Source organism: Mus caroli, unplaced genomic scaffold, assembly GCF_978045245.1.
Source record: "Mus caroli unplaced genomic scaffold, Mus_caroli_1 scaffold_4, whole genome shotgun sequence".
Taxonomy (NCBI): domain Eukaryota; kingdom Metazoa; phylum Chordata; class Mammalia; order Rodentia; family Muridae; genus Mus; species Mus caroli.
In genome coordinates this window covers 134,300,540-134,323,361 of record NW_028227259.1, presented here as the reverse complement: position 1 = coordinate 134,323,361, position 22,822 = coordinate 134,300,540, and the positions used below count along the sequence as shown (strand labels likewise).

General features: G+C 44.7%; 1 protein-coding gene across 2 annotated transcripts in view; it reads right to left on the bottom strand.

The window, feature by feature from the left end:
• Nucleotides 1-17,273, bottom strand: part of Rabgef1 (RAB guanine nucleotide exchange factor 1) — a 41,751-nt gene extending 24,478 nt beyond the window's left edge. For both annotated transcript variants that reach the window (XM_021162460.3, XM_021162461.2), the window contains exons 1-2: nucleotides 17,200-17,273; nucleotides 2,286-2,471 (exon numbers count right to left, since the gene is read on the bottom strand). In XM_021162460.3, the coding sequence (XP_021018119.1) occupies nucleotides 2,286-2,464 (179 nt within the window). In that variant the 5' untranslated portion in view covers nucleotides 2,465-2,471; nucleotides 17,200-17,273. The remainder of the gene's footprint in view (nucleotides 1-2,285; nucleotides 2,472-17,199) is intronic.
• Between the last annotated feature and the right edge of the window lie 5,549 nt (nucleotides 17,274-22,822).

The window sequence follows — 22,822 nt, the reverse complement described above, 5'->3', positions numbered from 1 at the left end:
ACCATGTTTGAGAGCAACCTGCGTTATAGACTAAGACCCTTTCTTAAATTCCCAGATTAAGAACCAGGGCTTATGAGTGCTAGTGGGATGGCTTAGTGTGTAAAGGCACTTGTCACCAGCCTGCCCTCCTGAGTTTAATCTGGGAGCTCAAAGGGTAGGAAGAGAGAAATGACCACTGCAGTTATCCTCTGCCCTCCATACAAGGCTGCAGCATTTGTATACACTCACACATACCATAAATCAATGCAGGAGCTGGACAGATGGCTCAGGGTTCAAAAGCACTTGCTGTACCTGTAGAGGACCTGGTTTGGTTCCCAGCACACACATGGCAGCTCACAACCTCCTCTAACTGCAGCTCTAGAAATCTAACACACTCTTCTGGTCTCCTCAGGTACTGAACATGTATGGTGCACTTACATACATGCTGGCACCATACACATGTAAATAAGTCTTTAAAGGTGCAGAAAGAAATGTAACCTAGAGCATTTAAGGCTTAGGATGCAGCTACGTTGCCTAGCAAATCCCTGAGTTCAGTCCCCACCACTGCACACATGGTGGCACACCCTGTACTCCCACCATTTGGAAGGTAAAGGCAAGAGTATCCAAAGTCCAAGGTCACCCCTGATAACACAGTGAGTTTGAGGTCAGCTTGGGAGATAGAGAAAGATCCTGCCTCAAAATATCATTACAGGGCCAGCAAGGTGGCTCAGTAGGTAAGATAAAGGCACTTGCCACCAAGCCTGATGACCTAAATTCAATTCCCAAAACCCATCTAGCAGAAGGAAAAAGCCTCTGGCCTCTATACAACTCCTTCAACAAAACTAGATAATTTTAAAAACATAAACATTATGTACTATATGAACATGTGCATGTTATGGGGCTGGAGAGATGGCTCAGCAGTTAAGAGCACATACTGTTTTGCAGAGGACCTGTAAAAGGAACTTTTATTTGCCTGTTATAATTGTTGTCTGGTAGGCTTTCTGCTAACCTAGCCCTAGTCCTGTAAGCTTCTAGCCTTTGTATAATCCTAGCTAGGCCTAGAATGTTTCCAGCCTCTGAGACTTGCTTTTGAATGAGCTCACTTTTTCCTAGTTCTTTCTGAACTCAGCTGTTCAGGCTCAAACTCCTCTCCAAGCTGACTGATTCAATCTTTTCTTTCTTTCTCTCTCTCCCTCTCTCCCTCCCTCCCTCTCCACTCTGCTCCACTGGTCTCTAGGAACTCTACTGTATTCCTGTACTGTATGTACTCTCCTCTTCCTTTACTGTCTCTCTCTCCCTTAAATAGCTTCCCTTTCCTCACTTGTCTCGTGGGAGTTGGGCACATCCTATTCTGTCAAATCTTTCTCTGATTCATCACTCTGTCTGCCACTCAGTTAGATAACACTTTCAAACATGGCTGCTTCCTTCTGCAAACTAACTTTACCTTCATTGTTTGGGATTAAAGGTGTATACTAAGGGTGTGTCTGTATTATAGAGGGATTAAAGGTGTTTGCCAAAGGCTGAACCCACACCTTAACTAGAAACAGTTCTTTCTTTCTTTTTTTTTTTTAATTTTATTATTATTGTCTTCAGACAAGGGGGCATCAGATCCCATTACAGATTGAGCCGCCATGTGGTTGCTAGGATTTGAACTCAGGACCTCTGAAAGAGTAGTCAGTGCTCTTAACCACTGAGCCATCTCTCCAGCCCTTTTTTTAAGATTTATTTATTATTATACATAAGTACACTATAGCTGTTTTCTGACATACCAGAAGAGGGCGTCAGATCTCATTACAGGTGGTTGCGAGCCACCATGTGGTCGCTGGGATTTGAACTCGGGATGTTCGGAAAGAGAGGTCAGCACTCTTACAGGCTAAGCCATCTCACCAGCCCAACAGTTATTTTCAGTAAATAACACAATCTTGGGGTTCACAGTGTGATCAAATATCCTGCAACAAGGACCCAAGTTCAATTCATACACACACACACACACACACACACACACACACACACCAGGCTAAAGAGACAGTCAGAGAGCAGAGTTTAGTTCCCAAGGCCCATATCAAAAGATCCAAATTCACCTGTAACTCCAGTTCCAGGGAATCTGACTCCCACTTCTAACCTCTGCAGGTCCCCACACACATGTGACATATACACAAACAAATCTTTCAATGGTGCTCAGAAGTTCTATAGAAGTTCTATATGACTAGAACTCTAGATAAGCATGTCTGGGCATGGCAGGCTGTGTATCCGGATGTGTCTTGGTGACCACACCCCACCTCCACATAGCTTGTGAGGTCATTTACCGTTCTGCCAGTTCCCAGTCCTCTTGGATCTGCCTCTGCCGGGCCTTGTGGTACTCCTCCCTCCAGCACTTGGAGCAGAAACCCTGCCAGGCAGGGTTCCCGTAGTAACCGCATCCTTTCTTGCACAGGAGCTCAGATTGATCCACATGAATTCCCCTGCGTTCGGACTTCAGGCTCATCTTCTTCCTGATAACCAAGGAGTGAAAAAGCACTGAAAATTAATTTACTTCCATACTATTAAAATACAACATTTATGAAAAGCAAAATACAAATGAGTCTGAGATCTTCAAGCCATAGGGGAGAAAGAACAGGAGAGAAGAAAGTAGAAAAACCAAAGTTAAACACGGCAAATTCAAGTAGAGTCATAGTAAAGAAAGACTTCATCTGAGGTCTGAAATTCACAGAGCACCTTAAGAGACTAATACTGGATTAAAGACCTAAGCATAAAGCTTTAAACTCCTAGAAGGAAAGCTTCCTAACACTGGCAAGGACTTCTTCAATACGCCAAAAGCACAGGTAACCAAAGCAACAAAAAGACAAATGGTACAACAGCAAACTTCTGCACAACAACAAAGCAATCAACTGAGTAAAGAGGCCACCTACAGAATGGGAGAAGACATTTCCAACCTCCACAGAAAAGGTTAAATCCAAAATATCTAAAGGACACTGACGAAGCAACAACAAGGTAGAATACACAAAAGTGTCCAACAGACAGTAAGACCTTGTCTCAATAGACACACCAGAAAGCGGGTAGAGCTGAGATAGTTTGGCAGCTAAAGATTTCTGTCACCAAGGTTCATAAGCTGAGTTTGAACCCTGGGACCTACATGGTAGATGGAAAAGCAACTTCCCAAATGTTGCCGTGTGTGGTGGCATATAAATACACAAGCAAGATTAATAAAATACTTCTTATAATAGCCAACAAACTGGGTGTAGCAGTGCATGCCTTTAATCCTATCACTCAGAAGATAAAAGCAGGTGTATCTCTGAGTTCTAGGTCACCTAGAAATACTTCGTTAAGACCCTGTCTCAACAAGCAAACATGACTAATAAAGAGCAAGAATGTTGGCACATGCCTGCAATTCCACCAGTCTGAGGCAGGAAGACTGCAAGTTCTAGGCCCACCTAGCTTATAGAGTGAAACCTTATCTAGAAATAACCATTTAATTGTCAGAAAACACATCAAAGTATTGGAATAAATCAAAACCATAATGAGACAGCATTTCACAGAGCTGAGGAAGCCACCTTAAAGTGTTTATAGGAACACCTATCCATTATATATAGCCTTTTTTCCATTCAGAAGGCTGCAAATTGGAGGTGAATAGCCTGGTAATCTGTATTATCTGTAGGATCAGGCCATACCAAGCTCCCACAACCAGGACCAGAGGAGGCTAATAGCCCAAATGACCACTATGATAAATGTGTGCCGGAGACCATGCTAGGTCACCCCTAGGTCCTAGCTAAGGCAGGTAGCCATCTCTAGAACCTATCTTCTTGAAAGAAACGACATGTACTTTTAGAGGAGTTTCATTATCATTATGTCTCCTTGTGCACCAGGGATTGTATTACACCAGGAAACAGCTTCCCAAATTGTACTATGTCTAAGTATTCAAGGCAATAAACCACCAAGTATCAGACTCCCGAAGTTTGATCCAGCCCAGATGACTAAGTCAGGCTGAGCCAAGTTTATATTCCTACCTCTTCAAGGATCGTTTTGCTGCCAGTCATGACACCTCCCTTTATTCCTATGAATTTTTAGTTCATGTGTTTTGTTACAATGATGGAAAATTATCATAGCACAATGAAGGCACTATCCAAAACAGCCAGTAAAGATTGATTAAAACCGGTCCTGCGGAAATGGCTCAATAGATACAGTAACTGTTGCACAAGCATAAGGAACTCAGTCCAATCCCCAGCATCACCTAAGAGCTGGGAATGGCAATGTATACCTGTAACTCTAGTGCTGGGCATAGAGACAGGGAGATCCCTGGAATTTGCTAGCCAGTGGGCTAGCCAAAATGTGAGCTCAAAGTCTCAGGTCTTTTTCTCTGCACCCACATGAGTGCAGCTATGAAGCTGAGATCTGCTTTTGGCTTTGTGTTATGTCTGACTTCCTTCTAAGGTTTACCTTGTATCTGCATACCTTAATATTCAGCCAAAGTGTGCTCAAATCTCTCTGGTCAGTGGGGCATTGGTTTTAAGGGGGCAGAACCTGTGTATACAAAGACAACATGAAGTGGCCCCAGAAAACATCGGAGGGTTTGGTCTCAGTGCATTCTTTGGCACATATATAGATCCACTGGTAGGGTTCTATTTTATGTATGTATGATATATGTATGTCTTTATATGAGTGTGTAAATAGGTACACATATGTGTGCCCGTATGTGGAAGCCAGAGGTTGAAGTCGGATAGAATGCTTTCTTCAATTGCTATCCACCTTATTTTGTAAAAATGCATTTGCCAGATGTGCTAGCACACACCTTTACTTCCAGCACTTGGGAGGCAGAGGCAGGCCAGACTGGTATACATAGCGAGTTTGTGCCATTTAGAGCTACATTCTGTGACCCTGGATGGGCTGGGCTGGCAAGATAACTCAGCAGATAAAGGAACCTGCTGCCAGCCTGACAATCCCAGGGTCTGAAGTGGTGTACGGAGAGAACAGACTCCAGCAAGTTGCCTTCTGACCTCCATATAAGATATAAGATACATCTACAAATATACACATAAAGCAAATAAAATGAAAAAAGAAAAGAGATAAAAGCGCTTTTCCCAGAGCAGCGGGAGAGTCTGTTCACCGTGGAGTCAAATGAGTGCACCATGCCCCTCCCTGTACCAGTCAACAGACTAATACGTTCATGAAATCTGGGTTCCTTCATCTTGGACCCCTTAGCTGTGACTCTGCCTGCATGGGACTTGTGAGGCAAACGCACTCACTGTAACAGAGCCTATTCTGCTGATATCCTGAATAGTGGGTCCCTTTGTTCCTGTTACAGGAGTCTCAGGTCTTCTGCCTGTACCCATCAACTTTGGCGTGCTCACTTGCTACTTATAAGCAGAGCAAAGTTCCAGTCCTTCACTGTCCTTAACATTTCCAGCAAGCAGTACCCAGGAAGCCATTCACACCTCCAGCCATTAAAGCAAAACAAGAGGCCATCAGATGGGGCTAGGGGCTCAGTGATAAAGCACTTGCCTAAATTACTCAAGCTCTGGATTCAAGACCCAGCACTGTCAAAACAAAAACAAACAACAACTCCACCAGCATGGGGCATTACCCACACCTATCAGAAACTACATAGGCCCGGACATTAACACTGACAATGGCATTCCCTTTCATCCTGAGGTGGATGTAAACACTCCAGCTGACTGTTAATAGCTTCTTTTTCGTAGTTTGGGTTTTCTGAGAAGGTCCGACTCCGAAGTCCATACGAATATCAAACTCATGGCAATCCTCTTGCCTCAAGCGCCCTGAGTGCTGGCATTATAAGTGGGAGCCACAACCCAAATTGCCCTTAGAGTTCTTACTCGTGGATTCAACAGTCACACACTGACAGTCATGTGGGCCACTACAATAAACAAAAGCTCTGTGGATCTTAATGTTTCACATGGGCAGGATACAGCCAAGACCCGAAGGAAGAAACACTATTCATATTGACTAACTATTCTTTTTTGCTTTGTTTTTTGAGAAAGGGTTTCTCTGTTTCTCCCAGGCTGCCCAGGAGCTCTCTCTGTACCCGGACTCAGAGATCCGCCTGCCTCTGCTTCCCAAGCTCTGAGATGCACCACCACCATCCTGCCTACACCAACAGCCCATGTTTAAGAAACAAGCCCTGTATGTGTACATGCAATCTATGGGACTCTAACAACTACTTAGATAATAAGAATAAATAATAAAATACCTCACAGTACTACCAATATGTAAAAACATCTAGAAAATATTTTAATTGGAAAATTATGTGGCCAATGTAAAAATACTGATATAAAAAGCAATGATCATAGATACACCTATATTACTAGAACTTGGAAAGCTGAGGCAGGAAGGTTCTATGTTCAAGATCAGCCTTAACTACAAAAGACAAGAAATAGAAATAAAGAAGGTTTTAATGGTAAGGCTGCACTTAGTAATACATGCAGTGTCACTGAATAAAATACACATAAAGCATTAGTAAAATAACACAGGCTCCAAACTGCACATTTACTACAGATGACAGAATTCTCAAGGCTTTTAGGAACTCAGGAAAATGATTCCATAGTTCACCAGCAACAATAAATAGCACAGTGTTTAACTTTCTAAATTCATTTTCTGAATTTTTTCCTGCATACTAGTTAAACAGTCTAAACTTAGACAAATCACTAAAAAAAAATACAAAACCGGCCTGGCGGTGGTGGCACACGCCTTTAATCCCAGCACTTGGGAGGGAGAGGCAAGCGGATTACTGAGTTCCAGGCCAGCCTGATCTACAAAGTGAGTTCCAGGATAGCCAGAGAAACCCTGTCTCGAAAAAACCAAAAAGAAAAAAAAAAAAAAAAAAAAAGCAAAACCCCCAAATGAATCCTAATATACCATAACACATAATATTAAGGGAAGGAGGAGAAAGGAATGTTTTAAGTAAACAGTTGTAAATAACCAGTCAGCGATCTGACATCTCTCAAAATAACTGGAAAAACCAGTTAAGAGGACTGAGAGGTGACTCAGTGGATGCTCCTGCAGAGATCCTGGGCTTGATTCCCAGCACCCACACAGCCGCTCATAACCGCCTGACCCCAGCTGCAGGGAATCTGATGCTTTCTCCTCCACTCCGAGGGCGCCTGCACTCGTGCACAGACAAGCACAGACAAACACAGACACATAAGTCATGAACTCAGGACGAATGTGTACAACACCACAGCCAGCTTCTCTTTTTTAATAAGAGGACAGTTTTCAATTTGTCACACTATGTAACCCAAGCTGGTCTACAGTCCTAACTCAGTCTCCCACATGATGGGATGACAGATGTCCACACCACACCTGGTACAACTTAAACACTTTCAAGAGAGACAGAAGGATGACAGAATTCACAAAACTTCTATACCTAGAAGCTAGGGGAAAATCAAGAAGGAAGTGAAATTTGAATACATAAATTTAAACGTCCATCTAGTTTTAAAATGGCCTCACCTGGGACAAAAATAGGTAGGCAAAAAGAAGAGTGGAAACTAGCATTTACATGTGACAATGAGGTATTTTAGTATACAGAGAGATAATATTAACAAAAAGCCTGAGATTGGCTGGCAGCTGTGCAGGACAAGGACACGGGCAGGTTCTTTGTAAACTGGAGCAGCCTCCTGGAAACACAAGGGGAAAGCCTAACATGTGCACTTGACATTTTGAAAAGGCGATGCTTGCCACTCATGGGATAAGGGAACTCACTTCCCACAGCCTCAGCAGTGTTAGAAAACGTTTTAACTTTTGTCAATCAACAGTTAGCCAATGTTACTGCTATTTGTCTTTACATTTTATTTTTAACTATGTGATATGTGGGGGGGGGGAGGGGGGGTATCCTGTGCACAGGTGAGTGTGGGTGTTCAAGGAGGCCAGGAAAGGCTGTTGGGTCCCAGGGAGCTGGAGCTACAGGTACTTGAATGTTCCCAGCATGGGTGCTAAATGTTCTCTGTAACAGCAGTACATGCTCTTAACTACTGAGCCAGGTCTTTAGCACCTGATTAACAATTTTTACTGATATTCGTTACCATACATACATTTGCTTCAAATAATTTAACCACTGAAATTTTCTGCTCCTGTGTCTATATCTCTAAAATTTCCCTTTGATTCCCAGGTCCTCTTTTTGAATTATCCTGTTTGTTTGTTTTGGGTTTTTTGTTTTTTGGGGTTTTTTTTGGCTTTTTTTGAGTCAGGGTTTCTCGGTGTAGCCCTGGCTGTTCTGGAACTCACTTTGTAGACCAGGCTGGCCTCGAACTCAGAAATCCGCCTGCCTCTGCCTCCTGAGTGTTCAGATTAAAGGCATGCGCCACCACGCCCTGCTTTTTGAGTTTTTATTTTGTTTTTGCTTTTGGGGTTTGTGTGTGTGTGTGTGTGTGTGTGTGTGTGTGTGTAGTCCTGGCTGTCTTGGAACTCAACTCTGTGGACCAGGCTGGCCTTGAACTCAGAAATTCGCCTGCCTCTGCCTCTCAAGAGCTGGGATTAAAGACATGCATCACTACCACCACCTGGCTTGAATGATTTTGTAGCCTTCTTTTATGTTATGAGGGCACCATCACACAAAGACATGGCATTTCAGATCTGTATACGGGTTTTACCAACTTCCCCTCATGATACATTCTTTCTAAAAGCAGTATATCATGCAGACAATTGACATCAGAGTTTCCGTGTTAACTGTTACAAAACAAAGTATGTAAACACTACCCTGTCCAAGTAATCCCAAAAGATAATCAGACCCACAGGACACAATCCGGGGAGTGAACTGAGCTAGTGGAGCAGCATTGTTCAGGCCTTCCAAGCACCATCCTCTGCTGTGCCCAGCCAGATCCTCCTCCCACGAGCAAAGTTAGGGCTCTAATCTGAGCATGCTCAAAATAATCCACATGTGCTAGCCAACTGTCGTCCTCTCTCAAGACTCTTCCAGAGAAGCAGTCAGCACTCAAATGGACCATTACTAAGTACCAGAGCAGCAGATGTGGCTCCACCTGAGCAGCAGCACTGCATAGAGCATCTCCCCACAGGAGGGGTGTCTCCAGTGCTATTTGGCTTAGTTCTGCTCTAGCCATTTCACCTTTCTCAAACACTTCCGTGTCACAGCGTCTGAGAATCTGAGTTTATCCAAGCCCTGGGCGATGCTAATGGGAACCACCTTGGAAAGCACAGCTATAAAGAAAGCACTGCCAGCTGCGAAGAGACTCATCTCCCCTGACCAGCAGGGGATGCCCTTTTCTTTTTCAATTATTTTTATTTTTGTCAATAGGAGTATGCCTCTGCATCACAGAAGCTAGAAAAAGACAGGCTTTCTGGAGCTAGAGTGACAGGTACTTGTAAACCACCATGTGGATGCTGGGAATTGAACCCAAGTCCTCAAGATCAGTCAGTGCTCATAGAGCTGGGCCATCTCTCCAGCCTGGGATGCCCTTTTCTGAGTGTGACAGAAGCCTGTGACAACCTCTTGCTAAGAACTGAAAAGCTAGAAACAGTGTGAGATATCAAGGTTTAAAGCACCATCATAAATGCAAAGGAAAGGAAAGGAAAGGGAGGGGAGGGGAGGGGAGGGGAGGGGAGGGGAGGGGAGGGGAGGGGAGGGGAAAGCAAGCCAGTCAGTCACACAAGCCTATAAGCCAAACACTTGGAAGGCTAAAGAGGAAGATTGCAAGTTCAAGGGCATCTTGAATTAGCTAGCAAAACCTTTGTCTCAGCAGGTGAAGGCATTTGCAGTATAGGCCTGATGATTTCAGTTCAATTTCTAGAACTCACAAGCACACTCAGACATGTAAAAATAATAACGTTTTTACAAGAATAATTACAGGGAGCTGGAGAGATGACTTAGAGGTTAAGAGCACTTGCTGATCTTGCAGAAGACCTAGCTGGGTTCTGTTCCCAGCACCCACATGGTATCTAGACAGGGATGGTTCCCACCTAAAAACTGCCTGTAACTTTAACTCCAGAGGATCCAGTATCTTCCGGCCTTGCATGCACATACATACAGGCAAACACACCCATTCACATACAATACAATTATTTTTAAAAAAGAAATTAGAAAGAAAATGGAATAAACGTGGAGATGGGGCTGGGAGTGTAGTGCAGAGGTATATAGCACTTGCCTAAAAAGTACTAAGTACTGCGTTTGACCCCCAGGACCACAGAACATATAATATATGGCTAGATAGGCTACTTCCCATTGTCTCTGTCATAACACATTCTAGTTTGTAGGCCAAGTAATAACATAATAAAGTATTCTAGAAGGTCGGGCTAGCATGTGGGCTTGAAAGCATGTTACCATCCAAAGCTCACCAATAGTATTAAAAGTGAGCCATCCATGGCTGGACAGTACCTGAAACCCTCCGCAGACTCCACACACTTGCCACGCTAGGTTCCAAGTGTGGCAGCTAACAAATTTTCACTGACTGTAACATAATTTGCTACACAGAAGGCAAGCATATCATCTCGGTCTATTTCCTATAAAGAACTTTGGTTTTTTCCTCTTTCTTCTCTTAATGCACTGCTGAGGCTGGAGGTCAGGGGCCTGTGCACACGATGACAATACTGAGAGCACTGCACACCAGACCTGTGGTGAATTCTAGTCTACCTCTTTTGCCTTCAATTCTTCCTGTCTTTATAATTCTCATTTGGGTTACCCTATTGCAGTCAAAGCTTTGGTCACTGGTCCAACTCATTCTTCAGGGCACATTTTAAAAACGTAAACGTTTGATGGAAATGCAATGAAGAAGTTACAACATCACACCACTGTATCTAGACAAGGGTGGTCCCACCTACTGCTTACTAAGGATAAGTAAGAGCCCTCTCCTGGCTACGCCAACCATGCTGGCACTCTAGAAATCTTAACTAGGGTTCCTGAAAAAGTAACCTTTCAGTGTGCAAACCACAGTGACTTCCTAAGACGTCCTAGCCTGAGATGAGTGGACTTGTTCCCACCGTAAACACATTCCTCTGGGTACACTTTGCAAGATGATGCTCTGAGCTGAAGCTGGAATCTCAAAGCCTGCGTCTAGAAAGGAATTCTCACTCGTTTGCTATCCTTTCAGCCCATCTCCTGCTGGGATGTCAACCTTGTCCATTCATCCAAACCACACACACACACACACAGGATAATGCACATGGTTCTGACTGTCCGACACCATAAAATACATCTATTCAAGGCATTTTCCTGACAGCACGAGATCAAAGTAAAAGCCGAAAAAACACTTGAGGGTAGTAAGAGACTGTCCAAGCTTATCTTGGTCATCTAAAACAGAGCCTTGATTGAACTGTAAGATGGAAACTCTTGGATCCCGAGACCAGGAGCAGTTCAGCTGACACACAACAGAGCACACAACCCTTCCAAAAGGCACATGGAAACTGAAGGGATTGAGTTTCTGATTACCTTTCAAGGCCACGAAACCATTCTACTCCTTTCTCCACTGGCTACTAGCAAGCAAAGCCACCTCTGTAGCTCTGGACCGGACACTTCAGACGTCATAGCTGGCCCTTGATCCTCCAGCTCACTCTCCATTTACTCTGAGTCACTCAGCCACTCATCTCCCTGTGTGTTACCAGCAGCAGAGCAGGGTGGGCAAGCCCTTACAAGCCATTAAGAATCCTTTCTGGAACAAGATGTGGTACAAGAGGTATGCTCTACTTAGGAAAATTATAGTATAACACAAATACAGTTTTATCCACTAATAAACATTTTGAGCTCAATCTTTAAAAGCATCTTTTAAATATGCTCCAAAGTGCCATCCAAAGAAAAAGAAACTGCTTTAGTAAACAGTATACCTAAAATTAGAAAATTCTATATGCTATTATAGAAGAACTGAAAAAAAAATAAAACACTGTCATTATATATTTTTTAACTTGAAAGCACGGGAAAATTATAAATATAATCTATATAAAAATTCCCCAAATTATGAGCAAAGTACAAGGAGACATATATAAAAAGGTCACATGGAAGGCATTATTTTACACTACACTTAAAAAAAGAAAGAAATAGAAATTACAAAAAATAAAAATAATAAAAAAAGGTCAAGTGCGGTGGCACACACCTTTAATCCCAGTGAGGCAAAGGCAGGCAGATCACTGAGGTCAGCCTGTTCTACACAGTGAGTTCAAGACCACACTGACCTACAAAGTGAGGACCTACCTCAAACTAACAAAACGAATAAAAATACACAAGATCAGCACAGTTTCCATATCAACAATCACTCATTAGTACCTTTCAGGTTACTAACGTATAGGTTAATACAAATAAGTACTTTTATCAGAGCTACCTTCATGCTAAAATTCCCAAGTACAGATGCTAATACCACATGAGCAGGCATCTGAAAACTCTCGATTTCCTACTTCTGATGAGCAGCAGTGGCAGGAGAGGTATAAAAATCATAAGCTGATGAAGGATTATGCATCTAGTATTACACTCTTAAAAATGTTTAGAGTTGCCGGGCACCTTTAATCCCAGCACTTGGGAGGCAGAGGTAGGCGGATTTCTGAGATCGAGGCTAGCCTGGTCTTCAGAGTGAGTTCCAGGACAGCTAGGGCTACACAGAGAAACCCTGTTTTGAAAAACAAACAAACAAACAAAAAGTTTAGAGTTCATACAAAACTTTAAAAAAAAAATCAGTTTGTTTTTTGGTTTTGTTGTTGTTGTTGTTGTTGTTTTTTGAGACAGGGTTTCTCTGTGTAGTCCTGGAACTCACTCTGTAGACCAGGCTGGCTTTGAACTCAGAAATCCACCTGCCTCTGCCTCCCAAATGCCCTGGCCCACAGCTTATTCTAAAAAAATAACCCTCATTTTTCTTTCAGGGTTGGGGAGATGACTCACTGAATAAACATGCCTGCTCACTAACAATTTGAGTTTGGTCACCAAGGACTCATGGTGGAAGGAGAAAACCAACCACCATGGTTTGTCCTCTGACCTCCACACATGTCCAGAGCATGCTCACACACATACAAACTGATCACAAAAATGACTTTTAAAGATTTGTTTTTATATCTATGAGTGTTTGCCTGCATGCGTGCATGTGCACCACGAGTGTGCCTGGTGCTTACCAAGGCCAAAAGAGATCAGATTCTCTAGAACTGGAGTTACAGGTTGTTGTGAGCTGCAGTATGGGTGCTAGCACGCAAACCCAAGTCCTCTCCAAGATTAGCAAGTGCTCTTAACCACTGAGCAATCTCTCCAGCCCTCACCCCATTTTTAATTTAGTCCCCACATTTAATCTTAATATACCCCAAGTTCGGTTACAATGACTTTGCTGAATGACAACTCAGCAGACTCACTTAAAAAGTGTCCATAGATTTTACTCAGGATGGGGTGTAGTGGCACAAGCCAGGTCTACATAGTGAGTTCCAGGACAGCCAGAGCTACATAGAGAGACATTGTTTCAAAAAATAATAACAAAAACAAAAACCAACACAAGATTTCACTCAGTTCCATCTTAGCTGTCCTGCACCTGGCAAAGGCTCACACCATGCTTAGAGCCCTCAAGGCTCTGGCTACATTCTTGTTTCAGATCCAAACAATCTCCTCCCCATCATTTGGGAATAAAAGGCTTATGACTTGGGACAGGTTGGGCAGATCAGTGGTGCAGGATTTGCAGAGCATGTGCTCCACATACCCCCAGTACCCAGCCCAGGACCCCCAGCTCAGTGTGTGCACATTCTCTGATTCCTACTGGAGATGCACCAGGGTTATCCCTCTGATCAGGATTTATGACTTCTGTTACATCTAATTAACTGATCATAATCACCATAATTGGCTGTTCTGATGACTGTAAGCCTGGAAAGTATGTCACCAAAAACAAGGAAAACTTCTCTTATACAAGCAAAGTTAGACTTCCTACCCCTGTGGAAAGAGCTTCATTAAAAACAGAAATCTCTGAAAACAGGCACTGGACCAGAAAGACAACTCAGGGGTTAAGAGCACGGACTGCTCTCTTAGAAGACCCAAGTCTAATTCCCAGTACCACACCAGGGGATCTGACAGCCTCCTCTGGTCTTTAAGGGTACCTCATTTGCACGTACCTCATTACACAGAGCACACATAAAAAAAAAAAAAAAGATAAAGGCAGCCATCAAAGCATCCAGCATGGAAGGCAAGTGCCCCACCAGCAGTGACGGCCCAGACCTTCTCCTGTGACTTTAATTGAGACTCACTAAGTTGCCCAGGCTGGCCTGCTTTGGCAATCTTCTGCTTCAACCTCCTGAGTAGCTGGGCTTACAGGTTTGCTAGAACACAGCCTCTTAAAAGTGTTTTGGGAACTTTATTCAAACATTAAAAATCACCCCTTAAATAGTAATCAACGTGATAAGATCAACAGTCATTTCCCCTGTACACACTACTTCATACAGTGTTGTGAGCATTGGGCAAGATTTCCAAAATGGTTGGCCTTTTCCATGAAGCTCTCAATGTTATTGGGGTGACTTTATTATTAGGCTAAGAAAGGCACTTGGCAACACTTCTAGTGATGCATAGGTGTTGATTGCAGACATCTCTTCTAGAGATGCTTATCTCACAGCCAATGAAACGAGTACCAAAATTTAAATGTACACAGTCAAGATTTAAAATTCTATGGTATCTAGCCAAAGACTGGGAGAAGTCCAGGGATTACTCTCATGCAGTCAGCAAGTACCCATGGAACCTATAAATACCCAATATGAATTGGGAGTGGAGAGATAAAAGTAGATTTCCTGTTATTGGGAGTCAATCTTAGTAATGAGTACACGATTCAACTCAAATACTTAATCACCAGAAAAGATGGCCAAGCAAGACGGTACCTAACCCAGAACTACCTCGGACACAATCATCCTCAACCATACAGCAGCCTCTGTGTGTGTGTGTGTGTGTGTGTGTGTGTGTGTGTGTGTGTATGTTTGCTTAGAAGTTATCTTAACCTGGTCCCTTCTTCCATCCTCCACACTTCAAAAGGTTGGCCGGTGCTCTGATCCTCAGTGCTCTAGCCTAGCGCACACCATGATGAAATTCTGTGGGAGATTTTTGTTTTCTTTCTCTGCAGTGGTGGGGATAAAACCCAAGGCCTTGGTGCAAACTAGGCAAACATTTCACACCTTAAGGATCTCTACCGTCCACTATCATGTGCTAACGGGTGCCCCTGGAGCCTGGAGAAGGGCATAGATCCCCTGGATCTGGAAGTTGGACAGTTGTGAGCTACCATGTCCAAACCAGGATCCCGTACAAGAGCAGCCAGATCTCTTAACCAGGGAGCTAACTCTCCAGCCAAAATGTTGTAAGCAAGTAAAGATTCAAATCCTGGCTGCACCTTCACTCTCTGATCAGGAACCACTAAATCTTGGAGACTCTTAAGAAGTCCACGCACATGTCTTGGAGGTATACTGTCCTTTAAAGTGTCTCTCTCTTCCTTAAAGCCCGTGCTTAATTCTATATTAAAACTGTTTCTTAATAAACTCTAACTTCATTTCATCAAAGGCAAAAGGAGGGGGGGCTGGGGAGATGGCAAAAATAAAGTACTTGCCACACAAGCATGAGAACCTGAATCAGGTCCCCAGTACCCACACCAAAAAAGTGTTCCCTGTAGCTTGTGGGCTAGCTAGTAGTAGTCTAGGCAAATCCAGCTCCAGGTTCACTAAGAACCTGTCTCAATGAAAGCCAAGGCTAGTGTGACACCAAGGAAGATAGCTAACATTTTTGCTAACCTCTGGCCTCCACATGCACACACTGTGAACACACATACCAAAAGAAAAGACAGGCAAGGCAGTGGTCCACACCTGCAATCTCACCACTTGAGAGGCCCAGGCAGGAGGACTGCTCCAAGTTCAGAGTCTTGCCTGATCACCTGATCTACACAGCCAGAGCTGTATTGTGAGATCCTGTCCCCCAAAATTAACACACAAATCAAAATAAATAAATAATCCCCCAAACAGTAACTCTCAGAGGCTGAATAGAAACTGGGACTGTAGCTCAGTTAAACAGCCCCTATCTAACGTGTGTAAACCTTAAAGTCAGTCATCACTAAGTAACAAGCAAGCTCCCCCCCCCCATCCCACTAACACGCACCTCCCCCCAAAACAGTCTATGTAGCCTGGACTGTCCTGGAACTCACTCTGTAGACCAGGCCTGTTCAAACTCATACAGATCTACCTGTCTCTGCCTCCTGCATTCTGGTATTAAAGGTGTGAGCCACCGCCACCACCGCCCAGTAACAAGCTTGGCAAGACCATTTTATTTTAGACTCCTCTTTCTTCTTTTAACTGCGACTCTGGTGGGCGGGAGGATCGACTATTACTCTGTAGTATAGGCTGGCCTCAAACTCACTACATAGCCCCGTTGATGTCAAAACTCCCAAGACTGTTCCTGCCTCAATTTCCAAATACTGGGATGTCAGAAGTGGGTGACTAATTGGGTCTTCCTTTGAAAAGTAATTCTAGGTTTGTAGGTTAAAAGACCCAACAGTTAACTTCCAGGAGGTGGCAGGGGGTGGGGGGACGATAGGGGGTCTTACCACAAAACTAGGTGACGCTGTAAAACTTCTGCCAGTATCACATCTAAACTCCACAGACAGACCGAGCCTACCACATCCAGCAACACATTTCCCAACCACAGAGGTTGGTCATCAGCTCTGAGACACAGCCAGCTGCCAATGACCTAGTCTCCAAGGCGCTTCCCTCTATGGAGCCAACTTCCGCGAAGGGATGGAAGGACATCCCCTTGGCTCTCCCTTCCAGACAGCTCGGAATCAGGGACTGCCTTTATTATTATTTTCCATAAAAGGGTCTTCCTCAGTGGCAGAGGGCTGACCTCAAAACTCACGGCAATCCTCCTGCCTCAGCTTCAGGACTTCTCATTCAGAGACAACCATAACCTTGGCCTCTAGCACCTGGACGAGTATTCAAAACCCCGCGCCACAGCAGCCGCACCAGCCGCGGGACCCACGCGGGCTCCGGATGGGACCCGCCCGGCTGCAACCACAACTCCAGACTCGGACAGGATCGGAGCGGCAGCCGACGACCGGGGAGCGTGTCCTCCGGGGAGCCCGAGTCCCGCCGAGCTGAGAAGAACTCGGCCGAGCTGGAGAGGCCGAGAGCAGCAGCAGAGCTCCGACGGCCTGGCCCTATGCGCCCGCCCGCCCGCCCTCCCGGCTGAGAGGCGGAACGGAGCGGCCCCGGTCAGCGCGCGGCCGGACACCGCCGCCGCCGCCCCGCTCCGAGTGGGAACGCGCCTCCGGAGCCCCCGTCCCTCCGAACCTGCTCCGCGGCTCCGCCGGCGTCCGACCGCCGCTCCCAGCGCCGCTTCAGTCACTCGGCTCCCTGCCCCGCCCCTGCCCCCGCACGCCCCGCCCCCGGCACCGCGAGCACGCGCGCGGTGCGTACGCGTGGCGTCATTTCCGTGACGCTTCGGACTTCCGGGGACTGGCTGGCGGCTGGCCGGAAAAGATTGCGACGCTCTGGAGGCTGTCCACCCGAAGGGGCAGTCCCTGAGGGCAGGGGACACCGAGTGACCGTGAGGCCCTCGCTGGCGTGTCTGTGACTCGCGAGAAGCCGCGGTTTCCCCTGTCATCCCTCATTCCGTCTACCAGCTTCTGCTTGCATTAGCCTGAGGGCGACATGGAGCCCCGAAGACAGCCATACACGAAACGGGACGTCAAAGTCTGGGACCAGGAGACATCTCCCAGCGAGTAGCGAATGCGGCCGCCAGAGGGAAATACAAACACACCTTTCCCCTAGTGAGCAGTTAGCAGGGAATAGATAGTCAGGAACAAGATCGAGAGGGAAAAGTTTAGCACATAACTGCCTGTCTGTAAAGATAGATAAGGCTCCCAGTGGACAGTTGACATGCCACCTCACTAGCTTTTGTTATCTCCCTGAGCCAAGAACCGTCGGGGTGGAGGAGATGAAGTTATAGGATAGGCGAGGAGAGAATTCAGAATGAACCCTACAAATGAGCAACCCAGAGTCCGTGAGACTGGCTCTCAGCTCTGGAAAAACAAAAACAAAACACTGTTCCCAGCAGAATTTTTTTTTAACCCCTGTCTCAATAAATGCCTGTTTTCACCTTTTCTGACTCGCTGCTATTTTGTTTTTCACTCCTGGGCACTCGCCCATAGAAAGAGCCTGGTCACCTGGGCAGATGGCCCACAGAAATGAACACTCCTGGTTTGCTCTTTTTAAGAGCAGGACTTGAAACTGATTCAGTTTAGGAGAATCTTAAGGAAATTGGTCCAATAGCAACTAGGCTGTGATCCCAGCCCAGGGTAGGTGGAGACAGGAGGTTCAGGAGTTCCCATCTCTAGTGTTCTTGGCCTGGGCAAATATAAGGAAGGTTGTGGGGTATAGCTTCATATCGAGAGCACTTGATGATGCAGGAGTTGTGAGAATAAAAGGATCTTTCATGACCCAGCTGTGCTTCGCACAAGGCTGTAGGGTGCCAGACAGGGTCAGGTTGGCCTAGGGAAGTGGCTCCAAGTTGGATGTTTAAGGTCTATGAAGATTAAAGACAGACAAATGAGGTGAAAGCGAGTTTTATGAAAGAGGATTACAAATAAAGAGGGCCAGAGAGATGTTTTGGTGTGTAAAAGGTTTCCCATTCAAGCTTGACAACCTAAATCCAAATCCTGGAACTGACCTGACAAAAAAAAAAGGAGAAGGAGGGGATGGAGAGATGACTCAGTGGTTAAGAACGGTGCTTGCTCTTTCACAGGACCTGGGTTCGATTCCCAGCACCCACATGGCAGCTCACAACTGTCTGCAACTCCAGTTGCAGAGGATCCAATACCCTCACACAGACACACATGCAGTCAAAATACCAGTGTACGTAAAATAAATAAATGGTTTCAACAAAAAGTAGAGGGAGAGACCCAACTAACAAAGATGCCCACTCACCTCCATGTAAGTATCATGGCATCCACACACAATAATCATAATGTAAGGAAACATGAGGAAGCCTCTCCGGTACATTTACTACAGAAGCGGGGAAAGCTTTTGGCATCAGTGAAGATAGCTGGACAGTCAGGTTGGTGCCAACTGCCCAGGAGCTTGCTTCATCAGGTTATCTCAGACATCTTTGTTTCTCATCCCTGGTGTTCTTGGCCTCGCTGCTTCAACTCTTAGCGTTCATTTAAACCATAGATACATATTTTCACAGCAATATGTGTGAACTATGGGCAGTTCCACTCTGAGCCCTTTTCCTTTCCTACCTACAGAAGGCTAGCTCTTTCCTCTGGAGGACCTAGGTTCAATCATCAGAATTAAAAAAAAAAAAATTGGGGTATAGCTGAGACCTAAAAATTAAATAAGTTAGCCAGTGGGGTTTTTTGGTTTTGTTTGTTTGTTTGTTTTGGGGGTTTGTTTGTTTGTTTGGTTTTGAGACAGGGTTTCTCTGAATAGCCCTGGCTGTCCTGGAACTCACTTTGTAGACGAGGCTCACCTCAAACTCAGAAATCCACCTGCCTCTGCCTCCCGAGTGCTGGGATTAAAGGCATGTGCCACCACACCCGGCTAAGTTAACCAGTGTTACACAGCATTAATAGTGAAGACATGAACAGAAGCTAGTCTTAGTTCCCATTTCAAGAATGCTAGAGGCAGCAGATAAATGTTGTCTACCTTGTGAAGTTCTCTAAAAACCCACCCTTGTCTTAAAGATTCTGTAGACTGGTTTTGGAGAGTTGGAATGTTATAGAGCCATATCTCAGACTGTCTTTAGGTCCATTGAATATCCTTTTAAGACTCATTCTAACTCTGATTTAACATCCTTCTGGCCAGCCGGCAAAATCTTTGGAATGTATTCTTACATTCCAACTGTGGCATCCACCAATCCACAAGCCAAGAATGTGAACAGATCACATGTGAAGCCAAAGTCAGAGCTTCCCTGACTTTGTCCTAACTCCCTCTCTGTTAAGCCCCACCAATGTGTTCAGCAGTTGTGTTCACGTATGACTGGCTCACTGACTTTATATAAAAAGTTCACAGACATGATGGCACATGCTTAGAATCCCAGTGCACAGGAGGCTGAGGCAAAAGGAACGGGAGTTGCAGCTGTATAGTAAGTTTAAGGGCAGCTTTATCTACATGAGACCATATTACATTATTTTTAAAAAGTTCACGTTGGCTGGGCGTGGCGGCGCACGCCTTTAATCCCAGCACTCAGGAGGCAGAGGCAGGCAGATTTCTGAGTTCGAGACCAGCGTGGTCTACAAAGTGAGTTCCAGGACAGCCAGGGCTCTACAGAGAAACCCTGTCTCAAAAAACCAAAAAAGTCCGTTTCACACCGGGCAGTGGTGGCACATGCCTTTAATCCCAGCACTTGGGAGGCAGAGGCAGGCAGACTTCTGAGTTCAAGGCCAGCCTGGTCTACAGAGTGAGATCCAGGATAGCCAGGGCTTCACACACAGAGAAACCCTGTCTCGAAAAATCAAAAAAAAAAAAAAAAGAGGTTGGTTTTATGACTTTTCTTGGGAAGGCATGACTTTTCACTCCAAATATCTCTCCAAATAGAGCACAGAAACTATACCACCCAAGTCTGCTTGCTGAACCACTACATTTAAATAGGGAATATTTACAGCAGCATGGACGATTTATAGATAGCTATGGCACTGAAGAGACCTCACTGCAAACCACCCACCCCGAACATTTTTTTTTCTGAAAAGCTATCTGTAATATAACAGACTGGCCTCAAATTTATTATATAGCAGAGGTTGACTATGAAATCCTGATCCTCCTGCCTCCATCTCTCTTGTGTTGGGATTATAGGCATGGGCCACCACACACAGCTCTAGGCCTGTCCTTGACCGAGCTTGGCATCATATATTACATCAAGTGCAATGTACTTCTTCCAAAGCCAGAACTCAGGGACTCAGGAATTAAGGAGACAGGACTCAGAGTGGGCCGTTGAAGTTTTGCTTTTTATCCCCACAACCTTTAGCTCTGTTGGCCTGAGGTCTTAGTTCCAAGAGGAGGGATGCTTCCACCAAGAGACACAATCATGATTCCCCTGAACCAGAGATTAAAACTGCCATTTTAGCCAAATGGCCCATACCTTTAATTTCAGCACTTGGGGGAGTCAGAAGCAGGCAGATGTCTGAGTTTGAGGCCAGCCTGGTCTGAAGACTGAATTCCAGGGCAGCCAGAGATATACAGAGAAACCTTAAAAAAAGAAAGAAAGAAAGAAAGAAAGAAAGAAAGAAAGAAAGAAAGAAAGGGGGGAGGGAGGAAGGGGAGGAGGGAGGAGGGAGGGAAAGGGGAAGTTTTTTTTGTTTTGTTTTGTTTTGGGGAAGGGGAAGAGAGAAAGAAGAGTAAAGGAAAAAAATAAACATATTCAAGGATGCTACACACACTCCAGTGAAGTTTGCTTGGCAGGCCCAGAGGCCTGGGAGCACTCACGAGGCAAAGAGTTTCACAGAAACTCACCTCCTGGAACTTCGGTGTTCTCACGGTGTTCTCATAACCCGTATATTCATACCCTATCACTGAGTTAGTCTGGTGTATGGATCCACGTGCTCTCTTTTAGTATTATCTTATTATAAGTTCCTTTTAAGATTGAATTCTGACATAGCTAAGCCTTTGCCAGTGTTCCAATGTCCTAGAAAATGCTTGAAGCTCAGGTGCTTGGTAGAGACAGTGAAACTAATTAAGCATTACAAAAGAACCAAGCCAGAATAGCTCAGGGCTGGTCTGCAGAGTGTTTACTTGAGGCAGTAGCCAGTCTTACCCAAACACAATGGCCTAGCAAATAGGTGGGTTTACCGTGAAAGAGCTAGGGAATCCCACTGAGATAGAAATCTTCAGTACAGGCTACATTGCATATTAGAAGCAAGTTGGTGAATTCTTCTGACAAATGGAGATTCTCCACAGATACTTAAAAGTTACACTCATACAAGAATTTATCAAGGCCTAGGAAATAGGGGGGTTGTGGTATTGCATTATTAATGAGAACGTCTGCTAGACCAGAACCCCCCCTGGTGCTAGCTTTCACAAGGTTCAAAGGAGTAGCACTAATTGTGACTAGGGTGTGAAATCCTTACCTGTCATTAAGCTGACCCTAGGCAGGACTGCTTTATCTTTACTGTAAACATTTACCTGGTTCCTGTAAGTCCTTTTGAAGTCATTCCTTTGTTTTGTATCAGGTAACTTCAATGTACTTTGCCTGCTGTGACTTCCTACCCCCTTTATTTTCTGTATTACATAAGACTGGTGTTCACTTTGTGACAATACATTCAGATTCTATACAATCTCCTATGTGCATCTGTCTGTCATTTCCGCCGACTCCTTGCCCATCTGCACCCAGAGACCTGTCTTACACAGACAAGGGACACAGAGGGTCTGCAGCACGAGGAGTTGGCATCCCAGTGTGTGTTAGGTTATACTGAGAATGATTTTGTCATGCTATGGGGAAAATACAATCTTGTAGACAGGAGGCAATACATAAAGCATCTTCAGGCAGAGTGAAAAACTGTAACTCTAATGGTTAACATTATATTAACTTAGCTGGGTCACAAGGCCAAATATATAATCCTATATACTTCTGATGTTTCTGATGTTTCCTGGATGAAACTTATCTTTTTTACAAAGAAACTTTCTCATGTGTTTTTTCTTGTTACTAGGAAACTTCCTAAAGCTAAGACTGATTACATATTCTGCTATGTTCTGTGCCCTTGGAAACCAATCACAATAGAAGTGAGTAGATCTGTTTTGTATAGTTACCCACAATAAGCTTGGACCTGAACCAACCACACAGCAGCACTGCCTCTATGTATAAGCTTTTATGGTGTTTGCCTTTATATGATGTCCCTGGGATGGCCCCAACATAAGAGACATCTGCATTATAATAAAAAAAACTATTTGGAACAAGACTTCCCTTTTGAGTAGTGGTATA